Source organism: Hyla sarda, chromosome 5 (assembly GCF_029499605.1).
Source record: "Hyla sarda isolate aHylSar1 chromosome 5, aHylSar1.hap1, whole genome shotgun sequence".
Classification (NCBI taxonomy): Eukaryota; Metazoa; Chordata; class Amphibia; order Anura; family Hylidae; genus Hyla; species Hyla sarda.
In genome coordinates, this window is record NC_079193.1 from 32,343,560 (window position 1) to 32,368,536 (window position 24,977).

The 24,977-nt window shown below is 42.9% G+C and overlaps 1 protein-coding gene across 1 annotated transcript in view; it reads right to left on the reverse strand.

The window, feature by feature from the left end:
• The window catches only part of CUBN (cubilin), a 219,464-nt gene that overhangs the window by 105,968 nt on the left and 88,519 nt on the right, over positions 1 to 24,977 (reverse strand). The window contains 4 exon segments of the mRNA XM_056519174.1: positions 417 to 573; positions 2,376 to 2,566; positions 2,857 to 3,031; positions 11,596 to 11,777. Coding sequence (XP_056375149.1) covers positions 417 to 573; positions 2,376 to 2,566; positions 2,857 to 3,031; positions 11,596 to 11,777 — 705 coding nt within the window.

Consider the following 24,977-nt stretch of genomic DNA (forward strand, 5'->3'; position numbering starts at 1 on the left):
ACATATATATGCTTGAAAAAGACCCCATAGAGAGGGTCGAAACATTGCACCTTATAGATGGGTGAATAAATATCACTCTATATTTTGGATCACTGGAGTGCCGCTTTTTGCCTTATTTTTGTCTTTTGGATTTGGATCGTCTTTGCTCAAGGTTCAGACTGGCTAAGCACCTGCTTTTTTCCTGCCTGGCGTATAGCCTATTACACTGTGCCACTCTGTTCGCTATTATGCTACACACATATACATACATAAATACACACACGTAGACCTCACATCCTTTATTTACCCTTTTCTTTATTGCCTATATTCCTATTGCTACTCATGATATAAGAGAAGAATAAGTCATGGGTAATGTTCCCAGAGAAGAAGAGATTTGCCATTGGGTTTTGGACATTACAAAACAATCGGGAGCTTACTTTCCATGAAGTGGGCACTGAAGCCCTTATATCTGTTACTGCCGTCAGACCTCATGCGAACAAACATGGTGTTCTGCGTAGACGTAACTGCATTGGGAATTTGGCTTCCACACAGAGTAGCAAGTAGTACAGCATCACTGTTTTCACCATCATAGACCTACCAGACAAAATGCAAAAAGGAATATACAAGGTAATAAATATTAACATTTAAAAATAATCAGTGGTAATGAGTGTTTTCTCAAGAATAAAAACTTGGGTTTGGTAAATCTGAACTCACCAAGTTAAGTTTAACTAATTTCAGTGTACATTTTCAAGGCTGTGTATAAGAGCTCCTGGCCTGACAATTGCAGAGTGAGCAGCAATGCGCACAGTACTGTGTGCATCACTACTAACTACGGTACTGTACCTACAGAAGCAGGGAGTCAGGCAATAGACAGGAATCCTCACTCCTATATGTACCTATATGGTGCTCTAGACTGATACAGCCAGTTGTACTTTTCAGAGACGGCTGTGGTGCTGCAAGGCCCAGCCTACCCGCAGCTTCTCTTCCCTTTACTGGCACTCCTCCTGGGCTGAACTCCATTACGAGGTTGCATTGTCATGAAATGTCTAGGACTTCTCAATTTGCAGTAGGTGTTACCTTATCCAATATATTATCACATACTATATAATAAATATATTAAACAATAAAGTATATTCTAATATTAACATTTTTGGCCCATGGAAGTGGGAGTTCCAGAAACAGATGACCGAGTGGCATGGCTATGTTGGCATCTCCCTGACTATAATGGAGAGTGTCTAAGCAAAACTAGGCAACACTTCTCTATCTTTTTGGCTCCGATGTGTGCAATGGGGTGATGGAAGGTGACAGCCGTAGGACCCCCACCAGTCAATTATTTCCTTTTCTGTGGATAAACCTTACATGTTTAAGGTTGAAACATAACCATAATGAGCATTTTATATAAATATCCCAGGACATGGTCTTGTTGACCACCTTATGATCTTATGACCTATGTAATACTGGGACAAAACTAGATTCAGAATAGTAGCAGAACATTCTCTTTTAGTATTGACACATCTTCCAGCTTCTAAAAAACTTTTAATTTCCAATGGAGCCTTTTGTTCAGAACAACTCGATGCCTGTGTGTCTATCAAAGATGTGGTGGTTAATGAAGAAAAATTGGCGCATTTGAACTATTTCAGCTTGGCACGTCTTCATTGTGTTTGTCCCCTAGTTCACACACACGCAGATAACACAAACCAAGTACTGTTTGGAGATTTTGGACACGACAGAGAAGGTCACAGGGTGCCATTTTCTCTAGTCTATTGGCAGGGAAGGATGTCATTGTCCAGATCCTGTACATACCAGAAGGGTGATCATCTCCAAGACCTCTGCATAGTCAGCTAATCTTTAGATGGTCTATGAAGTTAATAGAATATAATATTCCCCTTGTCTGACCAGTCATGAATGGTGATAGATTGTAGAGTTTACTGGATAACACCCATGTTAGCGTTTGAATTAACATTGGGACCCAATCTTCTACTGAACAAAATTTACTGTAGATTACCATGGAGCCTAATGGAGACAATTTTAGTAGCCATTTACATCCTTTGGGTTTGTGCAACAATCAAGTATATGGGGGCCCCCAAACTTTCAAACGACAAAGGGAATCGGGATATGCCATCAATAGTATATTGGCGGGGAGCACCCCCACTGGTCAGCTCTTTCAATGGGCTATGGTGTTCCTTTGAGATCTGCAGCCTCTTCAATGTTTACCTGTGCTTGTACCTGTATTGTCATACTTTTTAGTAGCAGTGGTGCAAGGTACTTTAGTGTTGTTTCTGTTTGCTGAATACTAACTTATGTGTATCACCAGCTTTCGAGCATGTGCCTATAGTTGACCATACAATCTCAAAGTTAGAAAAAAAAAAAAAAAAAAAACATAAACCTTTACTTACTGTGACACTGTCATGGGTACAGTACGAAAAAAAGAAGTAAGACTCCAGTTCAAAGTCGGTAAAGTTGAGGAACACTCTGTATCCAGGGTTAACTCTGATTTGCCATGAGCATTCTGTGTTGTCATTGTAGGCACTAGGATAGTTCGGGGAATGGATTTCTCCATTAGGTGCTTGAAATACTCCTCCACAACCTAAAAAATTTGGGATGAGTTTAGACCCAATTTACATCTGACTTTGAAGGGAATCTGTCAGCTCCAGATTATTCTCAGAGCACAAAGTGTTAAAGAGGTGGTGCTTGCAGGATGCACTGGTCCACCCTCCTCCACCCCTTCCTGTCATGACTGATTGATGTACAGGGCTCGGCTTCCAGCAGTAGGCCATGCACGTCAATCAGCCAAGGCAGGGAGAGGTGGGAGAGGGAGGAGGTATGTAAACTGTGACACAAACAGCTTCTTTGACACTGGAGTAGAATGTGTTATACCTCCAGGCACTTCCCTCCATGAAGCACTGAAACCTTTTGCGCTCCCACTGAAGTCAGTCTTGAAGCGAACGGTAACGGCATTACTGGTGCTGGAGTACTGCAGAGGATTCCCCGGATTTATGGATGTACAGAGCTGAGCCAGCCTCGGAGAGGACATTTCGGGACCCCCATAAATCTGAAATATTGCATTATTATCACACATTATTGCTGGATATAGTAATATTCATATGTACTGTAAAAATATAATAGAAAAAAAATTATTAAAGAGAAAATTAAATCCAGGGGTCACATAGTGGTTAAAAAAAGGTGTATATATATATATATATATATATATATATATATATATCTATATATATATATATATATATATATATATATATATATATATATATATATATATATAATTTTTAAACATAAGCAAACAAAAACACACAATAAAATACTATGTTTAGCTGAAAGTATGCTATAAAAGACACCCAAGGTCATGTTCACACGTTGGAATTTCTGTGCAGAATTCCACATTGAAATTCTGCACAGAGATTCTGCAGCAGCAGAGTCCTGTATAATTCCACAGGATTCTGCTGCGCTGTGCACACCTCGGTATTTCTGCACCAGATGTCCGCAGAAAGAATGAACACATCTATTCTTTCTACGCACTCCGCATGGAATTCATTGCCGTCTATGAGACAGTGTATTCTCGTGCGGTACACAGAATGTTCCAACATGTGAACATTGCCTTAGAATTGAGTGCAATGTCCAAACCCTCCACTCGAGTGATGATTGTAGCAGTCAAGTGATGAGTGCTGCACCTAAAGAGGTACTCTATCCCCTCTGCACGTTTCATGAGCGATGATCTGTAGTTTTTATCGGTATTACATTTGCATATATATGACATTTTGATCACTTTTTACCTAATTTTTTCTGGGATATGATGTGACCAAAAATCAGCAATTTTGGAATTTAGATTTTGTTTTTGCTTACGCCTTTACCATACAGGATATTAAACATTATATTTTACATTTTCACATACCACGATACCAAATAATTTTTTTTACACCAGTTTGTAAAATAGGAAAATGGGGGTGATTTGAAATGTATTTATTTTTATCCTATTTAAGTCCCCCAGGGGACTATTTCTAGCAATCACTCGATTGCTATTACTATTCAGTGCTATGCATTGGCATAACACTGATCTTTTTTTCCGGAAATCCACTTGTATACCCTGCTAGAAGGTAGATCATACACATGGATCCCGGAAGTGCGGCAGGAGGAGGTAAGGAGACCTCCAGCAGCCATCTTGACTCACTGATCCCCCGCAATAGCGATGCAGGTAGTCTGATGAGTCTCGCAAAGTCAAGGCATCTAAAGAGTTAAAGGGGTACTCCCGTGGAAAACTTTTTTTTTTTTTTAAATCAACTGGTGCCAGAAAGTTAAACAGATTTGTAAATCACTTCTATTAAAAAATCTTAATCCTTCCAGTACTTTTTAGGGGCTGTATACTAAAGAGAAATGCAAAAAAGAAACGCATTTCCTCTGATGTCATGACCACAGTGCTCTCTGCTGACCTCTGCTGTCCATTTTAGGAACTGTCCAGAGCAGCATATGTTTGCTCTGGAGATTTTCTCCTGCTCTGGACAGTTCATGAAATGGACAGCAGAGGTCAACAGAGGGCACTGTGTTCATGACATCAGAGGAAATGCATTTCTTTTTTGGATTTCTCTGTATAGCCCCTAAAACGTACTGGAAGGATTAAGATTTTTTAATACTACAGAAGTGATTTACAAATCTGTTTAACTTTCTGGCACCAGTTGATAAAAAAAAAGTTTTCCACGGGAGTACCCCTTTAATGGCAGGCATCAGCATAATCGCTGATGTCCACCATTAGCGGCGAGTCCCCAGCTACGGTCTATTAAGCGAGCGGAGCTCCTGCACTTGCTTCATTGTCTAGATGCCTCTCAGGGTGTACATGTCCTCTTGGGGTTAAACTATTGTTAATTTCATTGCAGATTAAAGGGGTACTCCGGTGAAAACCTTTTTTCTTTTAAATCAACTGGTGCCAGAAAGTTAAACAGATTTGCAAATTACTTCTATTAAAAAATCTTAATCCTTCCTGTACTTATTAGCTGCTGAATACTACAGAGGAAATTCTTTTCTTTTTGGAATACTCTCTGATGACATCACGAGCACAGTTCTCTTTGCTGACGTCATTATAATAATAACAACTCTTTATTTATTGTTGTCCTTAGTGGGATTTGAACCCAAGGCCCCAGCACTGCAAGGCAGAAGTGCTAACCACTGAGCCACCATGCTGCCCTTAGCACACATCTGCTATGCACGGTTGCTAAAATGGACAGAGATGCCAGCAGAGAGCACTGTGCTCGTGATGTCATCATTGTTCCAAAAAGAAAGGAATTTCCTCTGTGGCATTCAGCAGCTAATAAGTACAGGAAGGATTAAGATTTTTTAATAGAAGTAATTTACAAATAATTTGAACTTTCTGCCACCAGTTGATTTAAAAGAAAAAAGGTTTTCACCGGAGTACCCCTTTAAGGGTGTATTCACATATATAGTGTCCTTATAGACATATAGAGTTGAAGCTGCCGATTTTCTGCTTTAGATTTCAATGTACACCAAATGATTGAACACAGCCTCAAATATGCAATAGATACTGTATGTGGAATACACCCCAAATGGGATCCCAGTCATAAACTATTGACGGTGGGAAAATATGTATCCTGTACAAGTGTCTGAGAACCTCTGGGGAGCAGGCAGGAAACATTAGTTCTTGTCTTCATGGGAAATAATCCAGGACTATGGCAATGAGTTTATATAGAATATTTCATATACATTAACTACATTTAGGAGGCCTGGTTCTCACAGCAGAGCACAGTTACTGCAGGTTATTAAAGGAAAACTGTCGGCAAGATCACCCACACTAAACCCAATACATTATAGCAGTGGTCTTCAACCTGCGGACCTCCAGATGTTTCAAAACTACAACTCCCAGCATGCCCGGACAGCCGAAGGCTGTCCGGGCATGCTGGGAGTTGTAGTTTTGCAACATCTGGAGGTCCGCAGGTTGAAGACCACTGCATTATAGTGTAGGTGAACAGGAGTCTGGAACGTGCTCACTGGAACGCATTCACACCACGCTTTTGCAATACAGTTCCCGTATCAGGTTTTTGATGAAAAACGGATTCTTCAAAACCTGACTAAACTAAATTTCAAACAGTCTTATTTTTACCCATTACATTAATGTATCTCCATGGCAACAGACTACAAATCCTGTGTGTAGTCTGATCCCGCAGTCATGTGTTACTCCATTCTATCTGTCCTTTCCTCTACTGTCTAGAGCAGTGTTTCCCAAACAGGGTGTCCCCAGCTGCTGCAAAACTACCACTCCCAGCATGCCCGGACAGCCGTTGGCTGTCCGGACATACTGGGAGTGGTAGTTTTGCAACAGCTGGAGGCACCCCTGGTTAGGGAACACTGTACTAGAGGAACAAAATAACCACAACACTGCATATTTTGGACTGTACTGTAGAAGGGGTTGAGGTCTGTGAGTCACACACGCTCCATGTGACAGGACGCTACTTTAATATCTTAATCTCGTAAGGATTCTCTCCTGCCAGAATTAAAGATAAACATTTTATTACAATTTGATGCTACTCTTTACATCTGTTATATGCATCCGACTACAGGACACAATAAGCGATTGTGATAATATGCACAGAGAGATTATTCATTGCCGCAATAACTGTGTGGTGGCCCAGTACAGGAGTTGCAACCCTTTACCCTTGCTGTCCTGTCAGGCAGCCTCCGTACAGTGACCCCTGGGCCCCCTGCACCTGTTCCTTGGTATATCTGCTTCTATGCTTGTTATATAGAGTATTGCATATAAAATGTGTTATGCCTTTAAGACCTGTTGTCATGTGATTGTAACCCAGTGAGGTACCAGTGACCATGTGACCTAAGGGTGACCTATGGGACCCCACCAGAGTCTCCCCCATATAAGCCCTGGGTGGAGCTTCTTCTCACTTTGCTGAGTTGCAGTAAGGTCAAGTTCTAGGTGGGTGTCTGGAGTCCTAAAGAGGCCTAGAGTCTACCACGCAGCCACGGATCCTAAAGTCCAGTATCCCACAGGTCAAGTCAAAGCCTGGTAAGCTACAGAAGGGGTGAAGTCAGTCATAGTCAAGTCAGGCCAAGTCAGTGTCACTTCATTCCTCTCCCCTTGAACCTTCCCCCGTGCCACATCATTTTCCTCCTTTGATCCCCCTGCGCTATTTCATCCTCCCCCTTATCATCACCTGCACCATTTTATCCCCCCCTTTATTACCCCCTTGTGCCACATCATTTCCCTCCCTTGATCCCCCCTGCACCATTTTATCCCCCCTTTATTACCCCCCCTGTGCCAAATCATTTGCCTCCCTTGATCCCCCCCATGCAGTATTTCCTCCCCCCTTTATCACCCCTGTACCATTTTATCTCCCCCCACCCCCCCCCCTGTGCCACATCCCTTCCTCCCTTGTTCCCCCCCTGCGCTATTTCACCCCCCTCTTTATCACCCTGTGCTATTTCAGCCCCCAATTCTATTACCCCCTGTGCTTGATCTTCCCCTGTGCCATTTCATCCCCTCTCCACCAGATGTCCCCCTCACCTACTGTTTCCCTCCCCTTGTAGATTGTAAGCCCTCATGGGCAGGGCCTTGTCTTCCTTTATATCTGTCTTTAATTTACTGTTTCATGTCCATTGTACTTGTGTTTGTGTTATATGTATTTTAACCCCTTTTCACATGTACAGTGCCCTGGAACCAAGGGGCACTCCATAAAAATAAATAATAATAATATCCAAACAATCCAAATAGAAACACTATCCGGCACTGCTGTACAGGGAGTGAACGTACGTCCGTAATTAAGGTGCAAGTGTGGATATAGTCCTAAGGGTGGTGCTCAATCTTGCAGAAAATAGGAGAATTCTTACAACATAGCAATGTAGAAGAAATGATGGCACTCACCCGAAAATGGACTTGCATGGTAGTCAGACTCCTCCCATGATCAGACACTTATCCCCCATCCTATGGATAGGGGATACCTTTTTAGTCATCAAAATACCCCTTTAAGTCTTAAAACTGAAACCGAGTTCTCTTAGACAGTATTGTATTTTCTTTACACTACAGGGTATCTTGTCGCTGGGACTCCCAGTGATCAGTTTTAATCTTTAGGAAAACCTCACAGCAAGTATTCAATTTCCCTACAGCGCCACCACAGGAGAAATGAGGTATTGCACACTTCTCATTAAAATTGCAAGAGACGCCCCTCACAATCCACTCTGGCTATTAGATCCTAAACTGGGGCCCCTGGTGAATTTCACAATAACTGATATTGTTTTAACATTATAGGGGCTACCTGGTTGAAAAAACAGATTTTTTTCAACCAGGTAGCCCCTATAATGTTAAAACAATATCAGTTATATACTATGAATATTCATATTTTACAAGTTCTCAACTTTGCATGAAAAATAATGTATAAATGAAGTAGCATTGCACGGAGCGTTGCCGGTGAAGCTGAGGGGTTAAGCTGTTTTTAGCATTTCCTTCTGCCCTGTTAGCTCCATTTACTGAGGATTTCAGTCGGCATTCCAAAGGTCTGAGCAATGGAAGGGCCGATGTTTGGAGCATGATGCACAATTATAGGAGCTCAGTCCTGACACCACTGCTGGAGAATAGGAAAAGGAGAAGGATTCTAAATCAGGAGGGTCTCTATAACCTTGAGACACCACCATAGTGCAGCTGAATGTGTGGTGAACCACCGGTGTATGATGGGACCACGGGTATAGTGGTGTAGGAAGCGGGATAAGATGGTATTAACCCGGGGGGTTTGTGACGCCAGAGTGGTTTTGGGTACCGGAACCGCACAACGGTATCTCCGCTATTCCAATGGCTAGTAGTGAAATGAGAGTCCACAACCAGTTATGGTTTAACGGAGGCTTTACTGAGTTTAAGACAGATGGGCTTCACAGCTAGGCCAGAATCCCAGAGAGGTGGGCAGGAACTCAGAAGGACCTCGCAGCTTGCTGGACCAATATACTTGTAATTAACTTGACCCGCGATTGGACTTGACTTGACTATATGCAGGACTTGACTAGTTTCAGTAACAGCAGGCAGAGACTTACTGGAATGACTGTAGCTTTGTGGCCTTCCAGATGCTGGTCACTAGCACTGAGATCTGTACTTGCTGGTTCTCAGTAAAGGAAGAGAAGAGAGTGAATTGTAATGGCCGCCCCTTTATATAGTGGGGGGCTGGACTAAAGCCCATTGGTCAAGCTGCGGGCCATAGGTTAAGCTGGTGCTCTCTGGGAGAACATGTGACAACAAATCATGTAACTGCCTAACATAACATGTGACAGACTTCACAGGTCCTTTAGACCTCCCACAGGTCCTTTGTACTACCTATACATTAGGATACTGTCTAGGCATTAAAGCAACATACACAACATTCTGGAACAACAGGGGGAGACCCTGCAAGGGAGCCCCCAGGTCACTGAGGGTCTCAACCTGACAGGGCCTTAGGGTAGTACAGGACCATGTCCTGTACTGGGACATCACAGATGCAGGCCCGGTGCTGTCTATAGGCAAAATAGTCAGCCGCCTAGAGCGCCTTCTTGAGGGGGGCACCACTTTGCCTGCTGCAAGAAAGTTAGTGATCAGCCAACATCTGAAGCATCCGCCGCTAATCCAAAGCACCTGCCCAGCCAGAACCACCATCACATAAGGAGGGGGTTTGTTACAGAGTGTCACCCCAGTAGTAAGGTGGGATGTATCAAAGGACGGAGCCAATGGGCAGGGTCAAGGAGCGGAAAAAATAGCTTTCACCTAGGGTGGCAAAAATCTTTGCACCAACCCTGGCTGGATGTGGTTCTGTCTACTATGAATTCTGGGAAAAGTGAATGACACCTAAGGCTATGTTCATACGAAGTAAAACGTGCGGAATGTTCACCCTTAAAACACGGGTGGACTTTCCTCATGGACAACTTGGAAACAGACGGCAATGCATTTCCGAACGGACAGAAACAGGGGATGAGGGTTTCCACACCGGAAACATCTGCTGCAAAAATTCCATCGCGTGCAAAGTGCCGCAGAATCCTATTGAAATCAATTTCCGAGCTGAATATTTCTGTGGGAATTCTGCTAGAAATATTATATATTCTAAAATATATTATAATATAAACAACAGAAGTCTGGCACTGCTAGTCAGACAATAGAGAATGTCCTCCCATATGTAAAGCAAACAACACGTGCAAAGCTCCTCGATCTATCCAAAAAGAACAAGGACTCTTGGTACTATAACACATAGAAGAATAAGGATAATGCACTCACCACTGGCTTTGTAGAGAACTTCAGACATGTTTCACGCACGACGGCGCTTCGCCTGGCCCGTACGGGCCAGACGAAGCGCCGTAGTGCGTGAAACATGTCGCCGCCCCTATAAATAACCCCCAGCCTCACCTGTTCCACCTCCAGCTCCCTGTGTTCCTGTCTTGTTGGATTGAGGTATTTCGTTCTACGAATAAAGCCTAAAGTTCTCCACAAAGCCAGCAGTGAGTGCGTTATCCTTATTCTTCTATGCATTATAAAATTTATGATTATATTATAAAATAATCCTAACATTTTTGTCTGGCCACAAGGCTTAAAACTAAGCAGAGACTTTCTGTTGTGTCTGTCATCATAAAGTGGAGGCTGCTGGAAAGTGATCTGTACAGCATTAAAGAAAGAGGTGACACCATTAGATAGAGAAGACAACAGATAAAGCTCACAGCTCAGCCTCCTCCTCCCCGTGGAATGACCTTTGCAAAGGTCAAAGAGCATGCCCAGTAATTTCCGACTGATCAGAATGGGACAGCTCCTGTCTATTGTGTCTATGGGGCTTGCTGTAAAGCATATTTCTAAATACTGTTAAAAACAGCTCAGGCAAGGTGGCTGCCCCCATTATAATGCAGAAAAAATAAAATTAAAATTAAATTAAATCAGAGAATAAAAACAGATTAAAAAAGAACATAGTCCAATATCTGTCTTTAATCAGTAAAAACAAATCTAGGTCATACATTCCCTTTAAAGGGGTACTCCACTGCCTTTTGTTCCGAATGCTGGGTGCAGGCTGCGGGGGTCGTGACGTCACGGCCACGCCCCTTGTGATGTCACCCTACGCCCTCTCAATGCCGCCACGCCCCCTCCCATAGACTTGATTAGAGGGAGCATGTCATAACGTTACGAGGGGCATGGCGTGACGTTACGAGGGGCGTGGCCGTGACGTCCCGACCCCGCGGCCCGCACCCAGCGTTCGGAACAAAATGTTCCCAACGCTGGGGCAGTGGAGTACCCCTTTAAGCTTTGTTCATATAGTAAATACACCTATATGGATCTTTGTATTCTGCTCACATGCACAACAATGAAAATATAATAGGGGAGATTTATAAAGCTGTGTAAAAGAAGGACTGCCACTTTTTCCCATACTGTATTGGCCAATCACAGCTCAGCTTACATGTACATAAACGTGCGCTGAACACTGTGCTGTGATTGGCCCGGACAGTCTTTCTTTTACATAGTTTCATGAATTTCCCCCCATAGTCTCTCTGTTTTCCAAGACAGATTTTACCATGAATAATATAGTGTAATATAGTGCTCTGTTTTTTTGGGGGGCTTTATTTCATTCTATGAATACAGAATCATCAGTAACAACTTACCTCCAGCACATCATAGTTACACGTCGTATGGGGTTCTATATCTAAATCCTGAATAGTGATCTGGATGCTGCTTCCAGGAGATGTGGTTATATGCCAGACACATTCACGGTTATGAGGATACTTCATAGGATAACCGGGACTGGTAAAGGTTCCATTGGGACCGGACAGATCCCCGCCACATCCTGTGTAAAAATACCACAACACAGTCAGGTGATCATGTATATTATTTCTCAATACAAAGGCATACGTAACATTGGATGCAGGTTGTCACCTTTATTCACATCTAGATCCACCATCAGAGGTTCCATCACTTTTTTTTTTACATTAAATGGGTACTCTCATAAAAAAAAAAATTATGAAATAGATTATGTAAAAAAAAAAATTCTAATATATTATTATATTTTTTTTTAATCGTGTTATATGTGTTTTTTTTACGTTTGTAAACCTGCCCACTAGGTGCCACCCTATATGGCTCAGGATTACTTTACCCCCCCCCCTGATGTTCAGCACATTCGGACCAACGCTGGCCGGGCAGTGTGGCACAGCGTGGTCCGGAACTCGCGTTCATATGAATGAGGAGAGGGAGATGCAGGGGGGCGGGGATATTTAAATTTCATGCGCCACGTGCGAATGACCGCTGTGCTCGCTCTCTGCCTGTTTCCTATACAGGCAGAGAGCGAGTACAGCGCTCGTGCGCGTGGCGCGCAAAATTTAAGTATCCCTGCCCCCCTGCATCTCCCTCTCCTCATTCATTGCGGTGCGTGAGCTGCAGGAGAGAGAGGAGACGGGCAGAAGCGAGCCCCGGACAGGCTTCAGATTACGTCAACTCTGAGCTCCTGCACATAAGGTATTTTTATGGGGATTTGTAGAAATATAAAGACAGGGATAGACGTAGTTAGTGTCAGGGACAGATGGGGAGGGGGAGTAGGGAAATTTAATTTAGTGATAGCTACTCTTTAAGAAGAGGATAAACCTTCAGAGAACAAAATAACCTTGGTGGAAGCCTAAGCTAAGTGATAAGATCCATCAGTACTGTTTGGATCTGTCCCATAAGGTATCCATTGAGGCATCATGTGTTCTTTTTTAAATGTTAACCCAACATTTTACCAAAATGTTGATCCAGAATAAGGCATGGTCATGGTGTTTGTGTATAGGGAAGTTATAACATTGAATAGATGGATTAATTCCAAAACCTCATTTCATATTTTCTATTAGAATACATGGATGTCCTAGAGGGGAATCCTCCATTCAAGACCCTACTTACCCGTTCATATACTGAATAGTTGGCCATTTATTTGTATGTAATACTACATTTCGCCTGCAGTTGGCACTGCAGGGAAAGAGGAACGCCAGCTGCAACCTTTTTTAAGCAAGATCATGTTTTTTTTTGGGGGGGGAGGGGGGAAGGGGGATTTGGGAATTGTAATATTATATATTGACCACTTAAATCAAAGGCCATCCAGGAGGGTGCATTTAAACAAGAGAGTAACTATTTACTAGGGACTATCTGGATAATTGAGGGGGTCCCTCTCTATGAAGTCCATGCGTCTCGAGATAACCTTTGCAGCAGTGTTTTCTAAACAGGTTGCCTACAGCTGTTGCCGAACTGCAACTACTGAATTCACACCATTTGGGAAACACGGCTCTATAGGACATATTTGTTATGTTATAAATAAGCATAAAACATTTCTGCATACTATACCTCCCTCATATCAACAGACGGTTCTCACTTTTGCCTCCGAGCCCCTTTGGCTGTTCTTGCTATTTTAATGTCCATATTAATGTGTACCTGTTGTTTGCAAAAACTTTTTTTTTTTTTTTTTTATGTAGATAATACCATTATATGTATATTTGTAAAATACATTAGTTATATTTTTTAAAATTTGTATATTTTTGTATTAAGAAAAATGCTGTCCCTGCAGCTTTTGCCTGTGTGAGCCGGTAGCATGTGAGCCTCACTACACAGAGCCCTGCTTGTCCTCAGTGTACAGAGCCCTGCTTGTCCTCAGTGTACAGAGCTCTGCTTGTCCTCAGTGTACAGAGCCCTGCTTGTCCTCAGTGTACAGAGCCCTGCTTGTCCTCAGTGTACAGAGCCCTGCTTATCCTCAGTGTACAGAGCCCTGCTTGTCCTCAGTGTACAGAGCCCTGCTTGGTGGGTCCCACCTATGTGTGGAGAACAGTGGCCTCATAACACCTGTTGTCCCCAAAAAAGTAAAGTCTGTGGGAGCTGCAGAAAGAGCCAAGCAAGTAGCCACTCTCCACTGAATTCTATTTGACAAGCATTGATTGAAGAATACCCCTTTAATTAATTCACTATATTGTTTCAGAAGAGGTCTGAATCTGGTGCCTGGCTGTATATAAGGCCCCATGCACATAACTTTTTTTTTAATTATGTCAGGATTCGAGAAAAATGTTATGCCAACGTATAGCGCAACATAGCCACAACAGCAGGCCCATTGACTTTAAACCAGAGGTTACTAACCCAATCTTCAAGGCCCATCAGCAGTCCTGGATTAGAATGTATCCCTGTTCTATTTCTGTGGAGAAACTAAACAAACCTGGAATGTTGGTGGGCCTTGGGGACTGGGTTAGGGACTACTGGTCTAGTCTGTATCCAACATGGTATTATACTTCAAGGTCTCCTAGACTGTATCCAACATGGTATGATACTCTGAGGTCTCCTAGACCAGTGCTTCTCAACTTTTTTCATGACTGTACCCACAAAGGGTGAAAGTATGTCCGCGGGTACCCCTCACGCATAAATTTGAGCGGAACTTACGAGCGAGGGGTACCTTCGGACAAAATAAGTAATAAAAGTACTTCATTTCATAATGGCGTGTGCTTACCTTTCTGATGCAATATTCAATCCCCTTGTGCCAATACTTTCCCCCCCTCTGATCCCCTTTTGCCATAATATAATTATGGCAAAAGGGAATCAGAGGGAGGGAGAATAGTGGCACAAGGGTATTAAAATGGAGGGGGTAAATGATTACCCCCCCTCCATATTAATCCCCTTTTGCCATTATTCCCCCCCCCCTCCATCTTAATCCCCTTGCGCCATTATTCCCCCCTCCGATCCCCCTGGGCCAATATATGAGATAAATAAAATAACACCCTCCCATACTGTGGTGTTACACTTAGTTTAACAAGCTTACCAGGCCTGTGTCTATCCTGTTCGGCGGGAGTCGGAGGGCCGCACCGACAGGTGACGTCCTCCTGTTCTGTGCAGACACCTCCACGCAACGTCAGGGATGTCACACGTCAGGCCCAGCAGCCACTGCAGCTCATGTAAAGTGGCTGCGGCCCCAGCTCTGCTGCGGTACAATATAGTGAGCTGCCGTGGCGACACATAACCCTTGGCATACCCCTGGTTGAGAACCCCTGTCTTAGACTGTATCTAACATGGTATTATTATACTTCAATGTCTCCTAGACTTTATCCAACATGGTATTATACTCCGAGATCTCCTACCCGGTCCTCAAGGCCACCAATAGTCTAGGCTTATCATTTTTTACCTGTTCTATTCCAATGGAGTAACTGAAAGAACCTGGAATGTTGGTGGGCTTTGAGGACTGGGTTGGGAATCTCTGCTTTAAAGCCAATGGCCCTGCTGTGGTTACGCTGCGGTAGCACCATAGATTGGAGATCACTGCCACATAGAAATTGTTGCTTCACTGCAAAACTAGAGGATCCTCTTACATGTGCAAAGCCATGCCTCACTGTGTGAACACTACATGATCACCTTCCAATGAGCAATGTGAATGTGTACTGACTCACATTATCAAATGAAATCAGAACAACACCCTTCTGATGCTATCACCATCTCAAAAAACGTGGTATAATAAAGTAATAACATTTTTTAGTGTTTAGAAAGTCTTCTGTTTGGAAGCCCCCACCCCACCCAATAATGTGATGGAAGAAATATGTAGATTTAGGAAGAAGAGGGAGGATCAGACTACATACAGTATTTGTTTGTAGTCTGTTACCATGGATACACATAGATCTGCATGAAAGCTGTATACACACAACGTTGAAATATTTTAAATTAATACTATTTGAACAATTGCTTTATTTTTCCATTGTAGATGCACTAAAGCAGTGGTCTCCAAACTGTAGATCTCCAGATGTTGCAAAATGACAACTCCCAGCATGTTCGGACAGCTGTTGCCTGTCCGAGCATGCTGGGAATTGTAGTTTTGCAACATCTGAAGGTCCACAGTTTTGGAGACCACTGAACTAGAGCAATAAAAAAACAAAAACAAAAAAAAAGCATAAATACCCTGTTAGAGGTCTGGACAATGCTAGGAGTTGTAGCTTTGCAACATTTGGAGGGCCACAGTTTAGGGACCACTGCACTAGAGTAATAGAAAATGCCTAAATACCCTAACATAGATCAGAACAACCCCCTTATTACCAGTTGGCTTTGGTCAGGGTATCTATTTATAGAATGTTTTTCTTTTTTTTTTTCTTTTTTTTAAAGGGGTACTTTTTTTAAAAAAATCAACTGGTGCCAGAAAGTTAAACATATTTGCAAATTACTTCTATTACAAAATCTTAATCCTTCCAGTACTTATTAGCTGCTGAATGCTCCAGAGGAAGATGTGTAGTTCTTTCCAGTCTGACCACAATGCTCTCTGCTGACACCTCTGTCTGTGTCAGAAACTGTCCATAGTAGGAGCAAATCCCCATAGCAAACCTCTCCTGCTCTGGACAGTTCCTGACATGGACAGAGATGTCATAAGAGAGCACTGTGGTCAGACAGAAAGGACTACACAACTTACTCTGGAGCATACAGCAGCTGATAAGTACTGGAAGGATTAAGACTTTAAAATAGAAGTAATTTACAAATCTGCTTAACTTTCTGGTACCAGTTTAAAAAAAAAAAAAAAAAAATTCTACCAGAGTACCCCTTTAACTCAATGGGAAAATATAGAATTAAATGATAGAAAAAAACAATAGAATAAAGCAGAATTAGCAGTTTCATTTAATGTTCTTCAAATACCATGTGTTGCAAAGTCTCATGACAGTCACATGCTTATCTAGTGGTTTATCAAGTGTCAGTGTATTGAATCTCCGGCCGGAAATTTTTCAGTTGGACATTCTGGTAAAATAGTCCGGGCATGCTGGGAATTGTAGTTTTGCAACAGCTGGAGGCACCCTGGTTGGGAAACACTGTCATATAGTAATAGAAACCGTACCAAGCAGAGAGCTATACAAACTTACATAGATTATATTAATATAGATAACATGGAAGGATTTGATGCATACAGTCATGGCTCTAAATGTTGACACCTCAAGAAAATGAAGTATTTCTCACAGAAAAGGATTGCAGTAACACATGTTTTTCTATACACATGTTTGTTCCCTTTGTGTGTATTGGAACTAAACCAAAAAAGGGAGGAAAAAAAGCAAATTGGACATAATGTCACCAAACTCCAAAAATGGGTTGGACAAAATTGTGGAAAAATAAGATTGTTTCAAGCATGTGATGCTCCTTTAAACTCACCTGTAAGTAACAGGTGTGGACAATATAAAAATCACACCTGAAAGCAGATAAAAAGGAGAGAAGTTCACTTAGTCTTTGCATTGTGGATCTGTGTGTGCCACACTAAGCATGGACAACAGAAATAGGAGAAGAGAACTGTCTGAGGACTTGAGAACCAAAGATGTGGAAAAATATCAACAATCTCAAGGTTACAAGTCCATCTCCAGAGATCTAGATTTGCCTTTGTCCACAGTGCGCAACATTATCAAGAAGTTTACACCCCATGGTACTGTAGCCAATCTCCCTGGGCAAGAGAAAAATTGATGAAAGGTGTCAATGCAGGATAGTCCGGATGGTGGATAAGCAGCCCCAAACAAGTTCCAAAGATATTCAAGCTGTCCTGCAGGCTGAGGGAGCATCAGTGTCAGCGCGAACTATTCGTCGACATTTAAATGAAATGAAACGCTATGGAGGAGACCCAGGAGGACCCCACTGCTGACACAGAGACATAAAAGCAAGACTACATTTTGCCAAAATGAACTTGAGTAAGCCAAAATCCTTCTGGGAAAATGTCTTGTGGACAGATGAGACCAAGATGGAGCTTTTTGGTAAAGCACATCATTCTACTGTTTACTGAAAACGGAATGAGGCTTACAAAGAAAAGAACACAGTACCTACAGTGACATATGGTGGAGGGTAAATGATGTTTTGGGTTGTTTTGCTGCCTCTGGCACTGGGTGCCTTGAATGTGTACAAGACATCATGAAATCTGAGGATTACCAACGGATTACACTGAACAGCCCAGTGTCAGAAAGCTGGGTTTGTGTTGGAGATCTTGGCTCTTCCAGCAGGACAATGACCCCAAACATACGTCAAAAAGCCCCCCAGAAATGGATGGCAACAAAGCCCTGGAGAGTTCTGAAGTGGCAGCAATGAGTCCAGATCTAAATCCCATTGATCACCTGTGGAGAGATCTTAAAATTACTGTTGCGAAAAGGCGCCTTCCAATAAGAGAGACCTGGAGCAATTTGCAAAGGAAGAGTGGTCCAACATTCCGGCTGAGAGGTGTAAGAAGCTTAGTGATGGTTATAGGAAGTGACTGATTTCAGTTATTTTTCCAAAGGGTGTGCAACCAAATATTAAGTTAAGGGTGCCAATAATTTTGTCCTGCCCATTTTTGGAGTTTGGTGACATTATGTCCAATTAGCATTTTTTTCCTCCCTTTTTTTGTTTATATATTGTTTTGTTTTCCAATATACACAAAGAGAATAAACATGTGTATAGCAAAATGTGTTACTGCAATCCTTTTCTGTAAGAAATACTTCATTTTATTGAAAAATGTCAGGGGTGCCAACATTTACGGCCATGACTGTAAGTGTATCCCACCTCAGAAAAGACTGCATATAATTTATAGGGTTAATATATTTTCCACATTTCCAGTCCAATGTTTAGTTGCCATTGGCTGTAAATTATACAAGTCCCATTGCCTAGCACAAAACCTTATTGTCCGGTGTGAGTCATTGCCGAATTCTTGCGGTGCCCACATTGAGATGGAGTTTGGCGTATAAGATGTTTTCTAGCTGAATTACTTCAATTATGACTCAGCGGCTGTCACAGGAGCCGGACTGTGGAAATTTGAGCCATCATAGCGGTCGTTTCCTTCTGAAGACTCCAGGACTCCCACTCGAAATGTTACAGATTTCCCACATTCCAAATTTATGGCTCCGATTCCGCTGCCGATGTGTTAGTATGAAATGTATGTTCCATAACTTTATTTACGTTGAGGCCTTTCCATTTTACAAAACAAAATACATAATAAAGTTGTGAAGGAACAACTTAAAGGGGTACTCCGCCCCTAGACATCTTATCCCCTATCCAAAGGATAGGGGATAAGATTTCTGATCGTAGGTGTCCCGTCGCTGGGGACCCCCGCAATCTCCCTGCTGCACCCGGCGTTCGTGACATCACGACCACACCTCCATGTGATGTCACGGCCACGCCCCCTCGCATAGACTTGCATTGAGGGGGGCATGGCCATGACATAATGAGGGGCATGTCCGTGATGTTACTCCGCCCCGCATCGCCAGTCATCCGGCACGGAGAAAAGTTTGCTCTGTGCACCGGATGTCTGTGGTGCTGCAGCCGAGATCATGGGGATCCCCAGCGGCGAGACCCCCGCAATCAGACATCTTATCTCCTATCCTGTGGATAGGGGATAAGACATCTAAGGGCGGAGTAGCTCTTTAAAGATATTTTGTGGCATACAAGGAAAATTCTAAGAGCCCATTCAGACAGAGGCAACAGCTGCCAGAAAAAGTTCCAGGTGGACATTCCATGCGTGGCAGGCGCTGACTTAAATGTGCACTGTCAGATTCAAAAACTTTTTATCTGTTGTTGGCAAAACATTTACCTTTGTAATATACTTCATAAGAACATTTTATTTCCTTTTTATAGAAATCGTGGCTTATAAAAAAAGACAACTAGCGGTCCCCATATCATCCAGAACATAATCCTGTCCTGCTGCAGCATCATCTATGTCCCAGCTGAACCACAGGCTAGGAAAAAGTCCAGGAAGTGAGGGCGGGACTAGCACTCCTCTTTGCTCACTCCTGTTCTATCAGACTTCAGCATGAAAGCAGAGATGAGGGGGTTAAAGAGCAGCCTGCAGTGATTGGCTGAAGAGACCCAGCACTGCACAGCAGACTCAGAGAATGCATGATGAGTTAGGGTGGGCTCAGTGCTTGCCTCGGACACGCCCCTATCTGAGCACAGGATGTCAGAATGAGTGGGCAGCAGAACAGAGGGATTTGTGAGCCAAATACAGAAGCTAGACATATAAAAAGGACATGTAAAGTAAAAGAATCTGCATGATCTAGTGAGTAACATATAGAAGCATTACTTTTCCGGGATATGACAGACTCGCTTTAAACAGTCGGTAATGCAGGGCCAAGCGGATTTTGCTAAAAGAACAAAAAATTTTTCATGATATTTCAGAGTGGAATCAAGCACAGAAATTCCACTTGGAAATTCCACCATGTGAATAGGCCCAAAGGCTAGGTTCATACTATAGAATCACTAATTCCATCTGGAGGTTCAGACGGTGGTGCTAGGACTGTGCGGAACATTGTTATCTCATTTTCCCCAAAGAATGAGCAAGATTATTCTTTCAGAAGTGGAATTTTAATGGGATTCTGCTGCACTTGAATTTCTAAGTGGAATTTTAAAATGGAATTCCATAGTGTGAACCTGGCCTTAAGATAGATTATATATAGCACTGAGCGATGCAGTGGATGTGCATCAGCATGCCACTTCTTTTGGCTTGGTTTCCATACAGGTTTTTTATGGCTTTTTTTTTTTTTAGATATCTGCCACTGCAATTTTTGAGCCAAAGCCAGAAGTGTATTCAAAAGGATTGGGAAATATAAAGGAAGGACTTACACTTCTCCTTACTGCTGGATCCACTTCTGACTTTGGCTCAAGAACTGCAGTGGCAGATATAAAAAAAAAAAAACGCCCCAAAAAACCCTATGTGGAACCCTGGCTTAAAGTGTACTTGTCATTTGACATATCACAGAGGCATGCCAAAAGTTTTGATTGGTTGGGGTCCCCCAACAATCAGGAGAAGGAGCAGGGATAAGCACATGCTAGCGCGCTTTACTCCTTGGCTCCCAGCACTGCCCCATAGACTTAAAGCGGTACTCTGCCCCTAGACATCTTATCCCCTATCCAAAGGTGTGATCGCGGGGGTCCCACCGCTGGGGATCCCCACGATCTTGGCTGCTCTGTGCCGAATGACTGGCAATGCGGGGCGGAGTCCCGTGATGTTATGGCCACGCCCCGCTCGTGATGTCACAGCCATGCCCCCTCAGTGCAAGTCTATGGGAGGGGGCGTGGCGGCCGTCACGCCCCCTCCCATAGACTTGCATTGAGGTGGCATGGCCATGACATCATGAGCAGGACGTGGCCATGACATCACGAGCCTTGCTGCACCCAACGCTCTAAATGAACGCCGGATGCCGCTTTTTACGTCTTAGGTGAGATTTTCTTAGATTTTTATTCATTTTCATGGAACAAAAAATTCATAAAACTGAAGAATTTCTAAACTGTAAGGACTCGGATAGGATGGGCCGGGTGAAATAATATACGCCATTTCACAATTTCGTTTTTTAAGTAATCACTTCTGAAAAACCACAAAGCAGAACTACGGCAAGAAACGGCATATGAGCAACCCTGCGCTCCCTCCCCTACATTACATTCAGAACGAAGAAGGGTCTGAAGAATTTAGGAGATCCCCGGGGATATGACACCAAACGTCTGGCCCAGAACTTGTTGCCTAGATACCCGTCAATAAATAGATAATTTCCAGAAGTCTGTAGTACTCCAGTTTACTTGGTAATGTCAGCAATCACGGCGGATTGTGCGAGTCCGTGAGTCATGCCGGGATTTTATTTCATGTGGGCTCTTCTGTAAAGTATAGTTTTCAGTACAGCACAATAATAAGTACTTTCTAACTCGGTGGTAGGTACAATTTGGCGGCATGTAGTAAAGATTTGATTGCCGGGTGTTCACCGCAGTTATATCAGGCTACGTGGGCAAGCGTTTCGTAAAGGAAATGAATGACATGTGCTTTTCTTTAACAGCAATAGGGTAGCTATGGGAACCAGAGATTTGTGTGTCCCACTAGCTCTATCCTTTAATAAATGGTGCAACGTAGCTGAACAACATACTACAAATATATATACAGGGTTAACCTTTGGGCAGTGTGACCTGTACAATTACAAAGGGTGCTCCAGCTGCCCACTGTGTTAGGGGCTTCTGGCTGCCAGAGTTGTCACGGTAGCGAAGACTTGTGCCCATCCTAAACAGTACTGCATTGTCAGGGGCATAACTAGTTTCTTGGGCCCCAGGGCAAATAGTAGTAAGGCGCCTCTGTACTGCCCCCATATACTAGTAGCCCCCCCCCCCATACTGCCTCCAAATAGTAGTAGGCCTTCCATACTGCCCCAATTAAGTGGTAGACCTCTATACTGCTCTCATAAAGTATTAGGTCTCCATAATGCCCCCATATGATCATAGGCCCCTCATATGGTAGTAGAACCCCATAATGCCCCCATATAGTAGTAGGCCCACATACTGCCCCATATAGTAGTAGGCCCACATACTGCCCCATATAGTAGTAGGCCCACATACTGCCCCATATAGTAGTAGGCCTTCATACTACCCTCACATAGCAGTAAGCCTCCATACTGCCCCTATATAGTAGTAGGCCCCTATACTGCCCCAATTAAAGGGGTACTCCGGTGAAAACCTTTTTTCTTTTAAATCAACTGGTGCCAGAAAGTTAAACATATTTGTAAATGACTTCTATTAAAAAATCTTAATCCTTCCAGTACTTATTAGATGCTGAATGCTACAGAGGAAATTCCTTTCTTTTTGGAACACTGATGACATCACGAGCACAGTGCTCTCTGCTGACATCTCTGTCCATTTTAGCAACGGTGCATAGCAGATGTATGCTAAGGGCAGCATGGTGGCTTAGTGGTTAGCACTGCTGCCTTGGGTTCAAATCCCACTAAGGACAACAATAAATAAATAAAGACTAATTATTATTATTATAATAACGTCAGCAGAGAGCACTGTGCTCGTCATGTCATCAGAGAGCATTCCAAAAAGAAAAGAATTTCCTCTGTAGTATTCAGCAGCTAATAAGTACAGGAAGGATTAAGATTTTTTTAATAGAAGTAATTTACAAATCTGTTCAACTTTCCGGAGCCAGTTGATTTAAAAGAAAAAAGGTTTTCACCAGAGTACCCCTTTAAAGGAATACTGTAAAGGAAAATAACTTATCCCCTATTTGAAGGATAAGGGATAAGTTATAGATCGCGGTGGGTCTGACCGCTGGGACCCCCCACGATCTCCTGTACGGGGCCCCGGCAGTCCACAGAAAGGGAGCATGTCCGTCCCCGCATGATGCGGCGGCCGACATGCCCCCCATCTATCTCATACAAGGAGGGGGCATGTCAGCCGCTGCATCTTGCAGGACGGAACACTCCCTTCTTGCGGCAGAGCTGGGCGCCATATAGTAGTAGGCCCCCATACCACCCCCAGAACATGATTGTACTTATGTCTTGATGCCGCGCTTAGCCCATGTAAAAGTGCCCTTAGATTAGGACCAAAACTAGGGTATTTATCTGTCCCAACAAAAAATATCTCAGTGATATCACTGTCCATAAAAAGCATTAAATAACTTCAAAAATTATTTTAAAAAAACACTTGCCCCCAAAATTTTTTTTTTTACACTGGCTACATGCAGGGATTTTAGAGAAATGTTACAAAGTAGCAGCTGCTTTTGTTTACAGAGAGGAACAAAGAAAAATTCTTCAACATTTCTAAAAAATTCTTACTACGAAACTTTTTAGGCGTGGCGCTAAAATTCAGAAGCAAATTTCTATTTTGTATTATCCTTTTTTTTTCATTACTTGTCAGTTTACATGATCCAGTAATAGTGGGGGAGATTTATTAAAACCCGTCCAGAGGAAAAGTTGCTGAGTTGCCCATAGCAACCAATCAGATCCCTTCTTAGATTTTCAGAGGCCTTTTCAATAATGAAAGGAGCGATCTGATTGGTTGCTATGGGCAACTGGGCAACTTTTCCTCTGGACAGGTTTTGATAAATCTCCCCCAGTGTCTTTTGTTCCGCGATGACATCATTGAGCGACTCCCATTTCCTCTGCCTGGTGTGTGAGACCTCAGCCGGACTGAAATCCCTTTATTTAGATGGAGATCCGGAAGTTTTACACACAGGGAATTCTTGTCTTTGACAGTCGGAGTAGGATGTGACTGTATATATATATATATATATATATATATATATATATATATATAACAGCTGCTTCTGCTCTATGTCAGTGTTTCCCAATCAGGGTGTTTCTAGCTATTGCAAAACTACAACTCCCAGCATACCCAACAGCTGGAGGAATCTTGGTTAAGAGGCAATTGTGATCATAGGATGCTAAGAAGTCGAATACCCTTCTAAACTGCAGGGTCCACTCCAGGGGTCCTTCTGTGCATTCTGGGCCCTGAGAACCCTCTATAACCAATAAGATACACATTAAGGGGACTTATCTCGCCAAACATATACTGTATGTGGTGTCCCAGTACAGGACCTGGTCCTGTCCCTTTGTCTAAAGTCCCCTCAGCCAGAGTCCCTCCATGTCAATAGGGCTCTCCTGTAGGGCTAACCCCTAGTCGCCTCATATAAATGGTATTTAATGTATAAATATATATATTTAATATGTTATATAGGAATACCTCTGTATAGGACCTTAGAGGTCACGTGCCTTTAATTAAATTGTACTGTGGTTTAAGGACCTTTGGGTCATGTGATACCCAGAGTTCACTGGGTCAGGACTGACAGGTTCTGCTGACCAATGAGCTTTGTCCTGCCCCCTTAATATATAAGGGGCTGCAGCCACTAAATTCACTCTCTTAGTTCCAGACTATCATCTCATCAGCATCAATTCAAGCTAGGCCCAAAGCCTAAGAGTCCGCAGCCACTAAACGTGAGTTACTCAAGCTCACACTACTGAATCCTGTGTGACTACTAGAAACCCAAATCTCCTAAAAATAGTAGCACAGTGGCTAGCAAACAAAGCTCATTGATCCCAGAGTCCCTGCAAACCTGTGAGGAACCTGTACCACGGTTCTCTCTCTCAAAGACTGTTATGTTCCATGCCCTTGCATAAAATATACACTAAAGTTACTTCAAGTTTACTTCAAAAAATCTGCTGTAGACATTCCGTTATTTCTCCCTGCCGCTTGTGGGACGGTTGGCGGTAGGACTATTATATTGAGGAAACCTCACCCTGGCGTCACGACAATTAAGGGTTAACACCAA